General features: G+C 38.8%; 1 protein-coding gene across 9 annotated transcripts in view; it reads right to left on the reverse strand.

Annotated features, from left to right (window-relative positions):
* PALLD (palladin, cytoskeletal associated protein) overlaps positions 1-19,952 on the reverse strand; it is a 210,861-nt gene that overhangs the window by 55,621 nt on the left and 135,288 nt on the right. Inside the window, exon 1 of one of the 9 annotated variants that reach the window (XM_075028894.1) lies at positions 13,050-13,185. The exons of 7 other annotated variants lie outside the window; for them this stretch is intronic. In XM_075028894.1, coding sequence (XP_074884995.1) covers positions 13,050-13,066 — 17 coding nt within the window. In that variant the 5' untranslated portion in view covers positions 13,067-13,185. Of the gene's footprint in view, positions 1-12,588; positions 12,764-13,049; positions 13,186-19,952 lie in introns of those variants that run through there. One more of the 9 variants, XM_075028903.1, reaches the window with a different exon arrangement.

Here is a 19,952-nt window from a genome sequence, read left to right on the forward strand (position 1 = left end):
GAAGTCTTTAATGGAAGCAAAGCCAAAGTTTAGGTTATAACACAGAAAAGTGATTTTAAACTGGTTAGCATGTACAATGAATAATTGGAGTAAATTTCACCTCCATTGCTGGAACTATCTAAAGATTTCAAATAGAGGGTATTTGTGCAACACTAACACACTCTCACCAAGTGGACAGTACAGGCCTTCATGTCACTAAAAATGAAGACATGTAGCTGAAGACTTGATTGCCTGAATGACAAAGGTATAAATAACAGTATTCACTTGACCAGTTTCATCTTTGTGTACTTTTGCTGATCTGTGAATTGGCTTCTTTAGGTTTTCTTTATTCTAAAACCCCATGCAGAATTATTAGCATCAGCCAACGCTCATTTTCTATAATATAATTTTAGCACTGGTTTCAATTAATGCCTAGCTTTCAGAAAAGGTCAGGGAAACCAGAGGAATTAAGTTAGACTCTAAACACAATTTTAAATAATATGCCAGCTGTATTTATCTAACATTAATCAAATCTTAGTTACAATAAAACTTCACCAAAACCTGGTGATTGGACAACACAGTTCCTGCTAAATAAGTTATTACGATTCTCTCTTAAGTTTCAACTATTGTACTGTGTTGCTCTGTCATTTTGGAAACAGAGAAAACATCTGCTAAAATGAGCTGTAATGGAAAAAATTCAACTGCAAGTCTCTCACTCATCCATCCCAGCACTATTATTATGCAAGTTAGCCTGCTATATATAGCAGCTACAAGAGGAACTGATATGCTAGCTGGGCATGTAGATGTCGAATCTATCATCTTTTTGTTCTATCACAGAAAAAACAAGCTGCAACAGCTTTCCAAACTTGTGTAAATGAAGTCAGGAATTCAAACCAGTAGCCTGTGTGTTCAGACACACAGACATTCCACTGAAACTAATGGGAACAACAGTAATTAGCAGCTCTGAAAATCAGGCAACTTTTGTATGAATTAAACTTCATTCGATCAAATTTGAAAATTTACATTTAAAAATTCATACATGTATTACAAGAATTTGTTTCAAATTTTAGTTTGTGCTTTAGGAGTAATTTTTTAAGGTGAATTAAGTACCTCAGTAATTTGCCTTTACGCAAATGGCACAGAAATACTTGGAGTTGCACAGGTTTCATACCCAGGTCCCCAGTTAAGTCCACTCAGTAGTGACAGAAATGGAAAACATCTGATTAGCATTTGGTATTGTGATTGAAGTGGGTCAGTCTCCACTCTCTTCCTAGAAAAGTTGTCACAAAGTTTAAATATACTACCTTCATGTCAACCTTTATCAATAGATTTAAGCAGTGAAAACACAGAAATTTCTCTTTCATGCCTGGAAAATGTCCCTATACAAAAAGGAGTGTGGGAAATTTTTTGCAGATATTAACTAAGTGTCCCTTGGTGTCACACTGGAGTCTCTTCCAAGTTTTAATTAGAAATTCAGATCAAAGGGAATGCTTATCATGGCATACAAATCCAGGTAATTTAAATAACAGCGATGAATGATGTCATGTGCTTCAAAAATTGGAATAGAAAAACCTTCCCATTAAGGGTTATGGCAGAATTTCTCAGAAGCTCAGGAGAACTTCTTTTGCTAAATGACCTTGGAAAAGACAATAATATTCAACTGCAAAGATCCACACATGTTTATAATAGTTCCAGTTTCAGGTACTATTGACATATTTTAGCATCTTTTATGATTTACACTGTCTAAACTTGCTTTGTTACTGCTACTTAATGATTTGACTGCCTGAGCTACAGAAAAGCTACAAACATACCAACTCTTCCCAGTACAGAGAACTGTTAAAAAATTAATAGTTTTAAATTAAAATGTGAATTCTGCATTGCAAAACTAGCATAAGAAGACTGCAAGCCAAAATAAACTAAATCTTGAAAAAGCTCACACAACAAAGCCTCAGAAGAAACTGTACCACCATCAGGTGAATAACAGTTTAAAATATCTAGAAATATTATATAAATCACAAGGTATCTCCTTCAATACCAGCTAAGTATCACTCAGCTGTGGCTTAACAACCACTTGTACTAATATTCTGCAGTAGTTTTAGCCTACAGTACTACAGTTTAAAAACGTTGCTTTTCCTTCTGTTTTGAACTAGGAAACTAGAGATGAAGGAATTAGTTGGGCTGGTCTATAGGCAGAATTATACCAGAACAGATACTTCTACCACAACAGGTACTCCACACTACTTAGGTGTACACACTCATTCTGGAACAGAAACAGCCAAGTTTGGAGTTAATGAGGTGTGACGAATTAAACTTGACACTTCCTAGAGACTTTTATAATTTTGTGTTATTCCCAGCTATAGCCTGACTTGGCATAGCCTCAGTATGATGTACAACACTTATTTCTGATTGCTTACTACCCTTCAGTTTTTAGGTCAGTGTGTAAATTCATCAACAACAGTAAATGTAATCCTAATTTTATTGGGGAACAAAAAAATCCAAACATGTCACAGATAAATCTTAAGAGTTAGCACCTCAATGAAAATTTGATTAGAAGGGCAATTATTCAAAAACACTGGACAATATACATTATTATCACAGCAAAACTACTAGTATTTTCTGAAAAAAGGGCACGGAAATGGTTCCATTACACCAAAAGCATGATAGTTTAAACACATGTCCTGGTCTCCACAATATGCTAATCTGCACATCAATGTGCAATATTCATATGACAGGTATCTGTACAATTCAAGACCTGATAACAGATTACAAGAATATTAGGCACAGTCAGCAATTTACAGGACAACCAATTAATTTAGACCTGAAAGTATACATCCAAGAACATCCAAAGAAAACTCTGAAACATCGAACTGCTTCTTAGACCAATTAAGGAAATATGTTTTTCATATGTTCCACATCTTCCAAAAAGGCCTTTCACCACCTCTTTCTTGTCCTTTATGCAGCACACTGCAGTTACCTCTACCAACTGTGAAAGCTTAAATTATTCTATAAACTTTGCCAGTGGTCAGTGGTTTTAGCAAACCCAAAATTTTCCAAAATGAAGGGCAATTCATTGAGAACCTAATCATATTGCTAGCTTCCTTCCTTTTTAAGTGACTCCTGACAAAGACATTTTCAATTTCATGCAAAACAGTGGACAGCCTATCACAAAACTCTTGAGGAATCTGAGGTAATTAAATAAAGGAAGCATTTGAGAATAATCTCAACAACCAACCACAAAGATTAACATCAGTAACTCAGGAAGCTTGACAGCAGATTTCTGTGATTCTTCCTGTATCACAAAGACCATCACTGATGACAGAGACATAATTTCCCTAACTTGAAAGCACATTAAGTATTATTTAATTATGGCTTTGTGAAGAATTTAATCTCTTGGACAAGCTGCTTCTGTCTTGTATCACTCTCTATATGAAGCACTGGCATTTTTTAAACATTTCCATTAATTAAAAAAGTACCATTCACATGTTTTACAAATGTCTCCCAAACATCCCAGTTTCACTCTAATTAGTCAATCCTCTATTACTCTGCATAACCAACTTTGCTGTGCCAGTACTGGAAATTCTGGCAGACGTACCAAACCTTTTTAGAAAAAGGGACAATACTTAGTAAAAATGTTAGGCACCTCAGAGCTTTGTCTGTTCGTACAAATTCTCTCAACCGCCCCAAACTTTCATCTACTACAGATCAGCTTCCTGCTTAAATGCATTCCAATTCTATTCTGCTCTGCTCTTTATCAATGAGCTTGTTACTTCAAATATTAGCATTGCAAACAGTTCCTCTAATTCAGTACTCGTACAAGAATTCACTCAGTAAACAGGGCCTGCCTTTTGCATTTGTAGGCATTAATGCTTAAAGCACAAATATCTATCTTCTTAATCCAAAAAAGGACATAATGTGAGTGCTGTGTTTTAGTTGCAAACCGATAATTAGCCTCAGTGGCAGACAGAGCTCTTTTGTAATTCATTATAATTAACTGCCCCTAGGTCACTCCTGTTTTCTAGTTACAATATACCACCAGATAAGTCCAAAGTTTGTACCTAACAGGAACGTTAACTTTACAAAGTTACAGAAATACTACAAAACAGTCTTCAAAGAGTGTTGGAAGTGAGGATGAAGTAGCCATGTGTGGCAGTTTGTAGGAGGAGCAGACTGCAGTCAGAAGAGGATGAAACCAGAAGTATTTTATTGCCTTTTAGTAAAACAACATGCTAAATCTAGCATTAAAGATATCAATACTTTTTCTGAACCAAACATTTCACCACACAAAGAGCCATGCCCATAGATAATAATCAGATCCTTGTAAGAAGTATAGGAATGGCTTGCTTCATCTCAAGACATGCATGGCAAAAGAACCTGAAACTAATTTATAATTATAACATTTGTGCTCACATGTTAATGCCCCAATTTATTACTGTGGTCTGTAACAAACAGAACATCCACTACTTGTGTGTGTGTTTCTGGGGTCTAAATTTCTTGATACTCCTGTGAACCTGCAGAATCCCTGTAATTGTCTGTTTGTGATAAGAAAGCTTCCAGTGTATCATAGACCAGCCGGATATGCTGAAGCTTAGACAGGCAATCACAAAACCCTGCTCCTTTAAAATGTCAGCTCATGCTCCAGAAAGCATTGCTTCCCTCCTTAAAAGATTCCTTAGAGTTGAAACTGGGTCCTTGATCTTGGGCTAACTGTGATGCATGTGATCAGTGCTGAGCTTCACCATCCTGGGAATGGTTCCACCACACACTGGTCCGCATACCACATGACACGCCTTTAACATAAAGGCTAGATTACTGCAATATGTTCCAGCTATGGCTGCAGAGAATGCTCATGCGTTGCTTGCAGCTGGTTGCTGACGGCAGCCATACAACTGGTGGGAGAGCAAGAGAAACGTGGCAAAGAGAACCTGATTTCTGAGCCTTCTGCTCATTTTTCTGGGTATTTCATATGATTCAGATAGATGTCATTATTCATATTAATTGGCTCTTTTATACCTATCCATTAGCATGACCACTAAATTTTGAAGGGATGGGGGACACAGGAACTTAGAGTTTTAGAATCAGTGTATAATTTTTATTTCTAAAATCTCGGAAACACTTAAAGACTCTGTGTTTTGTAGGCCAGAGACAACCATAGAACTAACCTCAGAGTCAGCAGCTGAAAGTTCATTCTTTGTCTGAGACGATGTTGATATATCATTTTGGTTTTATGTTAATAGGCACTCCTTTTTTCTCTCCATCTATGTGGACAAATATGCATGCAACACTCATCTAATTCAGTTGCATATATATATGAAAGCAGCTTCTATCTTCAGCTTTTTTTCCCTGAAAGTTCTGTGTCCTATGAACACAAATGTTCCTGAAAAACAACTGATATTAAAAAAAAAATTCTTCTTTTGTAAAAAAGAAAGATGATGTTTAGATGGTATTTTAATATAAAGCAGAAAACAGAAGCAAACATTTTCCAGGAACTCCTGATTAGCAACTTAAGAAAATGTTAAATGGTTAATAACCTCAAAATCTCTAGCAGAAACTCCAAAAGCCACTAAAGATAAAAGAATGGAAACCACATGTAACATTCTAGAGACTCATAAGACAACATAATGTACTTTCAATATAGTTTGAACTTCCGTAGTCTCACTTTATAAATTCGATTTCATGTGTCTGCAGAAACTGATAGAAGAGGTGTCTCTCTTTTTTACATTACACAGATCTCCAGATTTTTATAAAGATAGAAAAACTATGAAGATTTATAGGAAACCAAGACTTTCTCCCTAGAACATAGCCAAGCAGTATGGCAAACTATTTACTGCCTGAAAAAATAGGCTACAAAGGTTAGACATGAAAGAATAAACATGTGATTTGGTGAGGACATTGAACCTAGGTGTGCGAGAATTATCATGGATATATGGAAACTATCAGGTAGCTTTAGAAGCAGAAAGACAATAGAATTTGGCCGTGTCAGATGAAGAAACAGGTCTGTTGTGGAAAAGAAAACACCAAAGACTGACTCCTCACTGAAAATAATCGGCGGTTTATAGAGCAAAATACACAGTCTGGTGTCTTGTCAGTTGAGTAATACTGATGAACACTTCTGAAGCCCAGGCGCTATTTTCATGAAAATGTCTGAAAGACATTCATAGCTACACACCAACACCTCTGTCAGCATGGATATCAATACTCCCTTTAAACTTTCTTTACATAATTCTGGTTTCAGGCACCTTGGATTTGCACAGAAGTAAACGGCATCATCTTGCAACAGACTCACCATCAGTAATGCAATACCAATTAACTCATGCTTTCATTTAATTCCCTAAAAGTTTTGACAGGAAACACACACAAATAAAGAGTGCATGAAAATACCCCAATCCACAAAACAGTATGACCACCTCTGGGGTTTTCAAAGCCTCACTTGTACTAAAAAATTCACTAGGTCTTTGGTCCCCACAAAATACAGACATAAATCAGGGTACCCTCCTGAAACCTTCAAACACCTAAAAGAAAGGCTTTATATTTCAGAGCCAAAATAAGTACAGTGAGGTGGGCTGGAAGAAATACAGCACCACTGGGTTTCTGCGCAAGGAAACTCTCCTTTCATTTGTGCAAAACTTTCTATGTTGCCTTGGTGAATCTGCTCCATTAGCCAAAGTCGGCTATTAAAATTGTTTTGCACTTTAATAGCTGCTTTAAACAAATCATCCCCATGAGTCAGATACAGATTTTTACTTATGCTTTGTATGGACACACACACATATATTCATAGAGCATTAGATTCATATGCACACAGAAACAGACTTGCATTATCTCCTCTCATAAAAAAAAATCTGCATTATCTGTTCTTTGAAGTCAGAAACATACATTTTACACACATCTGCATGTACATATGCACATGGTGTTTGAAACACAACTGAAAAAAATTCTGTTTCTAGTGACTACTTTCATACTGCAATTCAGCCTATTCAGAAGAATGAATTCAGCCATAGAGTAAAAATTTAAAAAGATGACAAAATCCAACTACAAAAAAGAACATAATGATCTTTTTTTAAGCGTAAGTCTTCCAAGTTGTGAGTAAGGTGCAAAAATGGGTAGGAGGAAGCCCAGTTTAAAGCTTGGCCTAAACCCAGTAGGTTGGCTCTCCTGAGAAAAGTTGCTGTAACACATGCAGGTCTTGATTTAAACCAGATTTCTGTATTCAGTGTGGCTGAAGAACTGGGGTCATACTTTTTAAATGATTCTGTACCAGAAGCAGCACAAAAAAATCAAAATATTCCATACTCTTTTTCGATTCACTAGAGCCCAGGCAGGAACTGCTAATGAAGTTTCTCCAGCCCACCAGATACTGCCTGCATGCATTTCTTGCTCTCTGAAGTGGATGATTCTTCATCATAGGAGAGAAATTCTTTTTAAATTGCAATTTAAAAATTAAATCCAGCTGACTGAATCTCCACCTAAATTCAATGTTTTTCAAGCAAAGTTCAGTCATTTTCTTGTAAATGCAAAGATTAAAACAAACCAGCTTGCGATTGTAAATGCAAGCAGTTAAATACTGATGTTGTAAATTAATTCCCTATGTTTTCCCATTATTTACATGCACACCTCAGGTACTATGTTGCCTTAATGGGTACAGTAGCATACAAGACAAAAATATTAATCTTCACTGTGAATTTGATGGAGTTAGTTGGTTGGTATAAATATTAACATTACTAAAACAGATTTTTGCGTGTTAATCTATTTTTACATTTCAGCCTGGAAAAAAAATGTAACCATGTTGCCAATGAAAACCAAAAAATCTTTTCCTGTACATTTCTGCTGGCTGACATATCATGTCTGCAAACAATTGTCTTTCTCTAGAAAGCCTTCACTTTATACAAATCCAAAAGGACAAATGAGACACGTGCCATCTTATGAACATTTACCAAAACTTAGACACTTTGGCAATGCAGTATAGCAGCTCCTGACACACAGACTCAACTCTACAACTAAATAACTCTTCCACATTTTTAAGGCTTAAGTATGAACTCAGACCCACATTGCCACTTTCTGTTTGAAATATTCTGGTGAACTGTGATATAAGATTGGTTTCTTCAAAAAGAAGAATGGGTTTTTCTTCTCCTATGTTTTAGACCAGCACATATAATGTAGACCGTCTTCTGAAACTGATACCAAACAAAATCAGGAGCCCATTTCAAGAGGAACATTTTTTGGTGACATGAAGGAATAGAATTCCCCAAGTCTCAGAAGAATGTCCTGGGAAGGACTAGAATGAATTCTGAATAACTGCTACCAAAGGATGGTTTAAGATAATCTAAGTTAATCAAAGATTTCTTACTCAAATCATCCCTGAAGAGATATGCACACTATGCAAACTAGGGAAAGCAGACTCAGTTGTTTCTTGGCTCATCTCACACAGGTGCACCAGGCAGAAAAAAGCCCAGCAACAAAATTGAGCCCACTGTATTTATTTATTTATTTTCATAAAAATAAATGCTGTTTATCTTAAACTCCTTCCCTTTGTGGAAAGGGAAAGCACAGGGGAGTGCCATACACAATACACTAATTACAATCAATTCTGCTTCAATAAAGGAAATACAAACTTCCTGCCTTGGCAAGGGCTAGAATGTCTCAAGCAGGTGGGATAAGGACCACGTTAAGTGTCTAGACAGCAATGAGGAAGAAAAATATTTCCTAAGTTTTCTGTTTGTGTACTAATCCAGAAAGTGTATTTCACATGTAAAAAGAACTCCCTTAATTATTGGTTGTCCTTCTATGATAATTATGAAAGTATAGTAAGCATTTTTAAAAAAAATTAAATGAATACCAAAATGTTAAATGATCTGTAATGCTCCAGGAAGTTGTGACAGTTGTGGTCACAAAAGACTGTCCTCTTCACTTTCTGCAGAATAAGAGGTTAAAATGAATCTTCTGGGCATACTATAACTTGCTTAGTAATTACTCTGTATGTATTCTTCCTAATTTTTCCAAATGGATGTATTATCACTAAGAAATCATTGCTCAGTATTGCTATTACTGAGTGGGAGCTTCACTCCAAAGGGAACTGTATTACTTAATCTAGTACTGAAATGCTATCTGTTAAGAAAACAGGAATATTCCCAGGATGGAAGATGATTCATGAATATAAGATTCCATAGGCATATTTTGATTAAAGAATATTCCCAGGGTGAAAGATTTCCAGCCAATGATTATGTTCTCAATGATATATGGGACTATCAGTTAATTAATATGTTCTACATAACCCTGAAATTTGTATTGGGAAAATAAAATCTTAGGGCCACCAACTCTTCTCAGGTCAGTAAAGGTCCAGTAGATCCCCAAATACTTGAAGACTCCTTTCTTGAAGAGTAAACAGCAAACGAAAAGACACATGACACTAACATAAAACATTTCATATGGAGATTATGTAACTAATAGTGCATATGGTTATTTTCATCTTTCAGACAGTTTCTTCTCACTGTACCCCATTCACTTCCCTTATGTACACATTTTCATCTTAGAAACTCAGCTTTTTAAAACGAAAGGTCTTTATCTTCATGTCTTTCAGGTTTAGTGCCTACCAATATTCATAATCTACAGGAAAATATGCTATACACACAGAGAAAACCTATATACATGACATCACACTGATTGACGGTCTACTCTGCTCTCAGGTGCATGGGACCACATTAATGATGGCAAGACTAAAATCACAAAGCAGCTACTTAAGCAGAGCTGGTTGAGAAATTCATTTGCTGTTTGAAGAATACAATATTTTCCCATCAAATACATGACTTTACAAGTAAAATCAGTTTACTTTGCCCAGCTGAGAACTAGGGAGAACTTTAATAAGGCAAGTGTCTCATGGATGATTTTGAAGCAGAGTAATAGAAAGAAGTTCTGTACAGCAGAGAAAGAAGGAATTATCCATGTAAGTGGGCTGACCAGCATCCCACAGGTCATTTCCAGCCAGACCGCTCCCTTTGCCTTCCAATGCCCAAAGCCCAACAGCTGAACATTACTCATCAGATTTACCACTGCAACCTTACAGAAATGGAGGCATGCTGTTCCAACATAGCTAACATAGCTATTAGAAATGGCTGCTGCAGTCATACAGACCACACAGCGGATGACAAAACTGCAACCACACTCTTGTTTGTGGAGAGGTTAGGCTATCATGCCCTCAAGAACTGTCGTATAAGCTCAAAAAATTCTTCACTGCAGAGCAGAGAATAGCGAGTTGCTTTCTGTTGCCTGGAACCATAGATCTCAATAATTACTTTACAATAACTGTAATTGTACAAAACCAATAATTACTATAGAATATACTTTGCAAAGTTGTATACGTTGCAATCATCACACAGTCTCTGCAAAGAGAAAGCAGTAGACTCAGGCTAGTAAAAAATAATAGGCCCACAATAATAGGTGCACAAGTGTCCAGCAAGATGGCCTTGGCCAGGAAAATATATACAGCTGTTCTGCTGTTACCAAAAAAAAAAAAAAAAAAAAAAAAAAAAAAAGAGAAATTGAAAACCAATTTGAAGATAATAGAGAATTTTCTAGGACTTCACTAAGTATAAGAACATAAAAACATGTATTTTACAGCAGTGCTTTTTAATGGAATCCTGATACACGAGGCTGCTTATTGTTACTTAAATCACACTTTAAATTTTCAGAACAGTTTTTCACTGAAAAAAAAAAAAAACAACTGGTTGGCTCTCATAAAGCTAAAAGAAAAGCTATGTGATGTATATCTGTCAACAGCTAACAAACCTTTACCACATATCCACCATTCTGATTTTAGGAAAACTTCTATGTCAGATTGCAGTGTATGGTAACTTGGTAAAACTCGACTTGGTGATTATCAGGTTTCTACTATCTCAAAGATGAGAGAAATGTTTTTATCCAAATGAGACACTCCTAATTCCAACAAAATCCTACCTGCTTATTCTTAAGCATTTCAAGAGTTGTAAGAACATCTGTATACCACCTACCCAATGTTCCCAGTATCTTTTATTCAAGCTCTTATCTCTTTGCCCCCACCTTTTCCCACAGGGTTTCTCCTCCTGGCCAGGCAAATTAGTACTAGAATATTATTTCACAGGCAGTCAGTTCTTTCAGGTTTTGTTTCCCATCTGAAAGCAGGATACAACAGAATCTCTCTCAGAATCCTGTTCTTGCAAGTATTTGCGCCCTTTTTCATAGTGAAATGATTTAGATACAATCAATGGACATGGGCTGAGAGCCATTTAACTTTTTATATGTTTTTTTCCATCCTCTTGTTATCAGTTCTATATCTTAATCCTTCTATGTCTGGTATGCATAGTGAATCACAGACCAGCTCTGGATGCCTGGAAACTGTTGGACTTCCTTAAGAACATTATCATAACTTTTCCCACCCCAGAACTCCAGTGGATTTTGGTGCATGTAGACTTATGAGCAGACATAAAACTTTCTGTACAATATGTAACGCATCTTATGGAGTTAATTTCAGAAATATAAAGTTTAGTCCCAGGAATCATGGTTTCAGTTCAATACGGCCACAGAACACCATGGAAAACCAGTTTCTTGACCTCAAAGCCTAATGAAACATCGACTGTGTCCACTCCTATTTTTAGATGTATGCTCTGCAGTGCCATATTCCTTAATATAAGGCTGACCCAAATGTTCCAACAGCAGACGTTGGTTTCTCTTTGATAGCCAATGCATATCTCTGCTTTCCAACTTTCTGTAAACACATCATTATAAGGAAGGCCAGCTTTACTTTTCCCAGCCTTCTTTCTAATTATGCGCCTCCTGCCAGGAAACTTTCACTTTTTCTTTTTTTTTTTTATTTGCTACTAAAATTTAAACAAATGTCTGCTACAGACTTGGAAAAGAAGGAAAAAAACCCTCCAAAGCCATTACTGTTCTAAGTTACAAAGTTACTAAGTAACACCAAATTCCTTTCAACACTCAACAATAAACATTCGACAAAAAAAGCTCGCTGCAAGAGTACATCATTGCTAGGTCACCAAATATGTCTTCCTTACAGACGAATGAATTCCACAGGACAAAAAAACCCCAATATCTTGTTTGAGTTTGGTTTAATTTTGTTAAGAAGCCACAGTACGTTTTCTAAAACATCAAGTCTCCTGCCCATTACCAACTCTCTTTTCACCCAGGAGTATCACCGGGTTCCTACAGAAGTCTCCTACAAAGAAGGCTGCGGAAGCACTCACATTTTACTGCTCTGTCCCATTTGCTAACAAACTAACAACTGACTTAGCAAGTCCTGAGCTACAGAAATACACGGAGCCGCTGCCGCCACAACAGCATCCTTTCTGTATTTGGAAACCCCAAGCAGATGGGCAAGGTCGGCAAATAAAGCGCATCAGCCAAACTCGAATGCAACCACAGACGATGTGGCAAACGAAAAGGGCAACAAAGGGTGGGGCAAAAAAAGCAATGCTCGAAAGAAAGGCGGTCAGCCCGGTCCGACTACAGCACGATTGATTCCTTTTGCCCCGACCTCTCGCCTTCCACCACTCTTCTGCCGTGCGTTCGCCTCGTCCGAAGAAAACACGCCACGTACGAACTGAGGAGAGCATCCTGCCATCTTACCTCGGCGGCGGTTACGCGGGCAGTCACCGCATACGCGAGCCCGGCGGGGTCGGGGGAGATGCGGCGGGAGCGGGAGCAGCAGCGGCGGCGGCGGGGCGGAGCGGAGCGGCGCCCGCAGGTACTCGGCGCTATCTATATAGGGCGGGCCCGGCGGCGCAGGCACCGCGCCGTGACTCATGGAGCCTCCGCCGGCGCGTCCCACTCCGGCAGCTTCACGTTAAGAGTCCCGCGGTCAGCCCGGGCTCCCCGACGCCTGCGAGAGGCGTCACCGCAGGCTGCTTGCTGGGAGCGGCAGGGAAACGCGGGCTTCCCGCAGCGAATGGCCAGCGGGATCGCCTTGCCCTGTTGCCGCAGCCTGAGTCTTAATTACTCTCCCCTCGGAGCTGCGAGAACCGGGACTTTTTGACACGCTTTTTTGCCAAAAAAGGCTCGGGTCCCATGCTGGAAGCTCACTTTCTTACCTCCGGGAACCGGGCATCTGTAGCCAGTAGAAAAGCTTGAGAAACTTCTGCTAAATTTGGGCTGCAGCTGCCCAGAGAGTAGAGGTAACATCCCAGGCTCTTCCATGCTGCCATACAGCTGCACAAACTTGTTGCCACGAGAGCTTACGTTAGCTGTTCTGCGTGGGAAAAGTTTCCACGATTTCCACATCATTTTCGTCCGCATGACAGAGCGGGTGGGATGGCTACAGGTTTTAACGTAGAACTGCAGAACCGAGGTCACGAGTTATTCTTCTAAGCTTTTTAATACTTTTCTGTTCTTTTAAAATAACAGTTATGCCACTACTCATCACTACCAAGTCCCCGAGTTCTCAGGTTAGACTGAATTTAAAACTTTTTTCAGAAAAACCGTATGACTCTATTGCATGCTTTAGTCACCTGTTTTATAAACAATCTCCTGCATTGTCTTCACCTGTCAAAGAATAGGATCAGAGTTCAGAGAACATTTACTATATGTTACAAAAATCATGCTATTTTGCAGTCTCATTATGCAAAACCACCCAGAGTGTCAAACACTTACTATAAATACATGAATTACTACTGCATATTCCACTAGGGGCATCACTTGGAGGTAGATCCTTCTTTTTTTTTCTTTTACTTTTTTTCCCCCCACAAGGAGATGAAAACTGAAGAACAGATTTCTGTTGTTGGTTCATAGCCTTCCTACTAGAACCCACGTGGTCTGGATCCAGTGCTTGCTTACAGATTACATGCCAACATCAGTTTTGTAAGTAATCATAGAACACAATTAATCATTAGTAATATCTACTTAATCATCTGCTTAAAACAAGACAAACAATCTCAAAAGATACATCTATAAAGCCTCTATTCTCAAATCCATGCTTAGTCCACAGAGGTGATCAGTGGTATCACTTGAATTTTCTACAATGTGGACAGCAAAAAGAAGTGTACAAACATGCTGTCTTTTATCTCACTACTATTAAACATCCTTTTTAGGGCAGCTGAAAGTAAGAGTGCTCCTCTTTCTTCTTTTCACTCCACTTTCCAATCAATGTGTATTGTAGCCCAGCTCCGGATGTCTGGAATTTCTTGGGTTTACACAAGAACATCATCATAACTATTTTCCTCCAACTGGTATGAACCTCCAAGATGAGCAAGACCTGTACCTGAGAAATTTCATTCTACAGTGGATGATGCAGAAGAAGGTGGCACCAAAACTTGCCCTGCTTACTCAAGCCCCTTCACCCCTTTTCACCACCCAGCCCTCTTTAGGACTCAGAACTCACTCCACATCACTCGATAGCTCCAGAACGTAATAGGGAGAACAGAGGAAAGCTGCTAGAACACAGAGTGACATGCCAGATCCTGGCAGCGAGAAGACTGGCACTGCACTAGCACTCCATTTCCAATTCTGGTACATGACTATGGGGAAGAAGCATGGTAGCTCATACACATAGTATTAAGACAGTACAAAGATAAATAGGATATCACTCACCACTAATCAGGTCTCTATATGATTTTGGGTAAGTATGCTGGTTGAGGATAGCATTTTATCTAACAAGCAGAACACAGTTAAGTCAGTAATAGCTGCAGATAATCTAACACACACAACAAAGAATGGACTGATGTACAGTAGGAAAAGCCAATTATAGAAACACTGTACCCAGACTTCACATCTCCTAACTGCACCTTCTCCTTTATATACGATTATAACAGAGTGAGTTAATATTGCAATAAAGACAACTGAGTTCTCTGACATTTTCTTCTGTCACAGCTCTTACATTGCACATATTTTGCACACACATGTTCCAAGAATTTTGGAGAAGGATTTTATGTCTATACCTGTATGCTGATGTTCACTTCATGGGGGTAGAAGATGAAAGCAAAAAGATAGCTTGTGCACATCAGCTCAGTTCAAGACACTTGCTTTGCTGTGACTCCACAAGCATACTGAGCATGGAAAGCAAATATGAAGCTCAACTTCTGGGAACCAAACATGATGCACAATGTGAGATAAAGATCCAAAGAGAAAGGAAACAAAACCATATGCTTAACTTAAAACTTAATATGATCTGTGATTCTTACTTGTAAACAACTTTGCCTATCATTCCAGCTCCAGGAACATTTGTTTCTAGCTTAAGGAGTTTCCAACTATATGTACAGCATGACTAGTGAACTAAAATGAGGGAAACTAATTTACATGTAAAAAGACAATTGCATACAACTCCAAATGGAGTCCTAATATTTAAATGAAATATTTAAAATGTAATGACAATTGTAACAAACAGGTTTTGGAAAAACGCAGTAAAAAAACCCCAACAATTAATTTCTGTGAACTAATGGAGGTAATGGTAAATGCCATTAGTAGAACAGGCAAACACCAAACTGCCTGAAGTTGTATGAGGGGTTTTGTGCTAGCATTCATTCAAACTTTGAGAATCTTCACAAAATGAAGATTTACTTTTTATACCACCCTGTAAATAAAATGAAATTAACATTGGTTAAAGTACTAAAATTAAAAAGGGGGACTTCAGAAAAAAAAAAAAGAAGCTGAAAATACAGAGACAAAACATTATACAATGTAATTACATCCTCAGCAATCTGAGGGAAAACAAATGAAGCTAAAACAACGCAATGGACTTCTTGGGATAGTCTGTCAAGTTCTTAAACTACTACAGAATAATTTGTAGTATTTAAGAGCAACCTTTCTTTCTTGCAGTGTATCTTTGGTGGAGGGAGTGTATTTTAATAGAGCGTACATACATTGTCATCCACAACATCTAGTTTCCAGGTGCTACTGTACTACAACTAACTACACACTTCTATTTCCTTTCTTCTGTTTGCCTACTTGGTTTTTCCGCATTATGATACGCAGAATTTTAGCATCCTAGCTGGTGAATAACAAAGACATTAAAAGCTACACTGGAGTGTGGAATTCTGATCATGCTAGTTAAGACCAGATCTCTCAAATTCTTTAAATCAAAACAGGATGTCTTTCAAAAAGAAAACAAATAAACAAACAAATCCCCTAAAAAATTCTGAGGCCTAGGAAGAAGTTGTGATTGAGATTCAAATGGTGTTTTCTACATGGGGGAAACATATGGCATGAGATTCTTTGGTCTTAAAAACTGCAAATTAATTCAGGAATATAGGCATGCTCTTAAATCAACCCAAATAGTATTCGGCTAGCCACAATGGAGCTTTGCATCATATTACAGTTCAAACATCATTAAGCTCAGATGGAAATGGCAGTATCATAGACACTGAAGGACTAGAAGAGGGAACTGAAAGAGTTTACAAGCTTTCAAACTGATTCATATGCAGCTGACTGAAGTCAGTGATTTATGGAGTCAAATTCAGCAACCTCCCTGTTTTTCTTACATAAAGGAAGTGCATCCCACTTACACTAGCTGGGCAAAATGAGCTTTGACATGCCAACCATTGTGGATTTTCAAATTTTTATTTTAAACAAAGAAACCTCCATAAAATTACATCCCCTCCCATACTGTACTTTTTTTTTTAAAGCTTTGAATGTGGATTACTAAGCCAGGAACAGGACACTGATTTTCTTGGAATGCATGAGAGTTTGAGATTTCTTTAAAAGACCAGAATGCAAAGTTAGGTTTTCCTGAAAACAAAAGGGACTAACTATACCTCTGAAATGGCAATTGCCAAACATGTACGAGTCCAAAGCACTTAGCACTATTTCAAAAGTTTCTTGAATCCCGTATTACAAGCATCCGGTACTACCCAACTTTGCTGGTGTTGGCAGACACTGAGGTTGTAACTGTAAATTGCTTTGTTTGGTATTATTTCCTGATGGTGAAATTTGCAATGTCTGAACTAGGAGTACCAAGTTGTTTGTGGCTTTTGTTTTTCTCAGCAATTCTGGAAAATAAAGGATCACATTTGTACAAGAAAGATTATTTAAGCAAACATTTCCCATCACTTTCAATTCTGCCAATACACACCATCAAAGTTGTGTTTTACAGAGAGGAAACCATAGCTAGAGCCAACATTTGAAAACAAATCATACTGCAAAGTCTCTGATCTATTAAAACACAATTCAATAAAAATGACATGAAAAGAGGACCTTTTTCCAAACTTCTAATTATACATTGAGGAAAACAAAAATCAGAAGTTTCTATTGCTGGGACAATTTTCACAAGAAGGCAATTATCATTTTAATGGACATATATGTATACACACACGCATGTGTATACATGTGATGGTAAAGTGACTCATGCTTAAGTCTTCTTTGTTACAGTACTAACTACTTCACATTTTGGACTAAAAAAGCAAAGGTCTTCAGGGTACAAAATTGTTTAAATGATATTGATTAGATTTACTGTGTAATCCCTGTGACAGCATGGAGAAAAAACATGGATGTACTATAATGGGCACTTTCTAACAAGGAACCAGAACAGTGACGGTTGAACAACAAGCATATAGAGAAGTCAAGTATCCCAATGGCTTCCTTAAAGTACCTAGATACTTCAGTACCCACATTCTTAATCTGTTTTGACCATGAGTAATCCAAGAGAATTTCCTGGCCTGCACAAATACTGGTACAGCAATGTGTATGAGCTCTGGAAACAGCTACATTAAATATAACAAAATATAACCTGGAAAACACTTCATTCCTCAGACTCAAAAGGATTTTGACCCATGTTTAACTGCCAGTTTCACTAACACCACACAGGAGAACTGTTTTTTCAGTTTTTGTCCAATTCCTTTTCTCTCCCAACCTTTGCATTTGGCTTTGACCTGTATTCGTTTCCCAACTCTTGCAGCTTTTCCTTGCACTTTCATTCTCCCTCACTCTACTATTCTCAGATTCTCTATTTTTTATTAATGAGACAAACTACAAAGCTACCTGTAATTTTCTTCTGTTTCAATCAACATATCCAGATCAAGAGCAAAATAACCTTGCCAAAACACCTCTCTGGTATTGTTAGTATTGTATCTATAGTTTCTTCTTTACTTTATAGTAAAATTGGCATAACCCTCTTCAGCTGTGATATTGAAATCACATTTGCAAGCATCACTATGGATCTATGACAGGTCTACCTACACTTCAGATGCTTAAATTGTTAGGAAGCTCATATAAAGTCACAGGTGGTTACAGCAATTCAAATGCCACCCGTACGTCCTTCCTAGTTCCCAACTCAAATCTCAACACTACATTCTCTTTAATACTCCTGATACAGTAATAGTGAGTGTGTTGTATCTTTCAATTAGGTACACTTTAGTAACTTACAGCTGCTGTAATTGGGAGGCCTGTCAGGAAGATAAAGAAGCTGTTTCTTCTGAGTCAGGCTTCTCCGCAACATTTAAAATGTTTTTCAGTAGCTGTTTATGAGCTGATCTGGTCACAATTTCAAGATCAAGGCATAACTAACTTTCTTTCATCAGGATGTCAAGCTCATAGTGCATGTAATTGTTTGCTCTAAAGGCTGTGAATTTAGGAGACGTTCTGTTGCTAACATTTTGAAACCAGAGCAAACCAGGCCAGTATGTTAAACGTTACTGCTGAAGTGTGTGCCCACAGCTATTTAGTTTTCTCTGTTCTAGCTTTCACACAGTCAGCAGAGATCACAGCTGCTCCTTCATCCACTGAATGTTTCTGTTGTGTTGATTCTTCTTGCTCTGAGTAAGTCTGAAGTGAAAAGGTGAATGGTGTTCTGTGTCTTTTCCTGCCAGGAATAAGACCTTTTAAACTCAGCCCATGTAAGTAGAAAAAAAAAAAAAAAAAAAAGGTCCCAAGACACTGGGGATTAGCATGGCAGGGTATGAATTCCATACCTATGTTTAAAACAGTAGCTTACTTGCATTTCTGATATCACAGAATACTTTTCCACCAAGTCATTTTGTTATGAAATGCTTTTCTACCAGAATTGTGAGGATGTTTTTCTTAGTACTAATTTTCTTTCTTTTCTCTCTTTCTGTGCTACTGTTCTCAACTGCAAAGACAGCTCAGTCTCTCAGGGGTGCATGTGTTCCCTTTCTAGATGCGTTTCTAAGTTTTCATTAGAACGCTGCAGTTGACAAAAATTCGTAACGTGTTTTCATAATGCTTGAAATTATCTACAATGGGATTTTTTTTTTCCCCTGGCAGAGGAAGACTCATTTATCTTCAGGCTGCTAACCAACAGGGCTGCCAAAGACCCCTCCTTTATAAACAAAACTCTATAAAGAGCTTTCAGAAACATGAGAAAATATGGCAAACACAGCTTGAGTTCTTCAGCTTTGCTGGCAGAAGATTACAGAAGGATAACGACAAGTTCGTGAGCCTTGATCCCCTGCATCTACCACTTCGCTGTTCACAACAGAAAGCAGCTTCCTGCAGAAAGACTGCTTCCCCGGCTTCCCCGCCATCTCCCCCCCGCTCCTATTCTGAAATCCTCCAGCTCCAACTTCCTTATTTGGTTGCCGGGACTGTTCTTTGTCTGGCTGACCCCCCCCCCCCCCCCCCGCCGCCCCCGGCTGGGCCGCGGCCCGGCTCCAGCGGGCCACCCCGCCCGGCCCCCGGGCGAGCAGCGGCAGCCGCCGGCCGCGGCCATGCCCATGTAAGGAACACCTTCCCCGGGCGCCGGCGGGGCGGGGCGGCCCCGGCCCCGGCCCCGGCCCCGGCCCCGGCCGAGTCCTCCTCACACGGCCGCCCTCGGGCAGCCGGGCTTTCTCCGGGGCGCGGCGGCCGGGATCCTCTGGAGAACGGCCGGCACACCGTTGTCTCCGGCTCCTCCGCTCGTCCCCCTCCAGCAGCCTCACCTTTACACGCGCAGAGCCGTGGTGGGCGTCCCGAGTGGGATCGCTTTTTAAGCTGCCGTGGCAGCGCGCGCAAGCCGCTGGCAACGAGACAAAGGAAACCGAAGTTATAAAGTTCCAGTGTAAAAACTCACG

Source organism: Buteo buteo, chromosome 1 (assembly GCF_964188355.1).
Source record: "Buteo buteo chromosome 1, bButBut1.hap1.1, whole genome shotgun sequence".
NCBI classification, from domain to species: domain Eukaryota; kingdom Metazoa; phylum Chordata; class Aves; order Accipitriformes; family Accipitridae; genus Buteo; species Buteo buteo.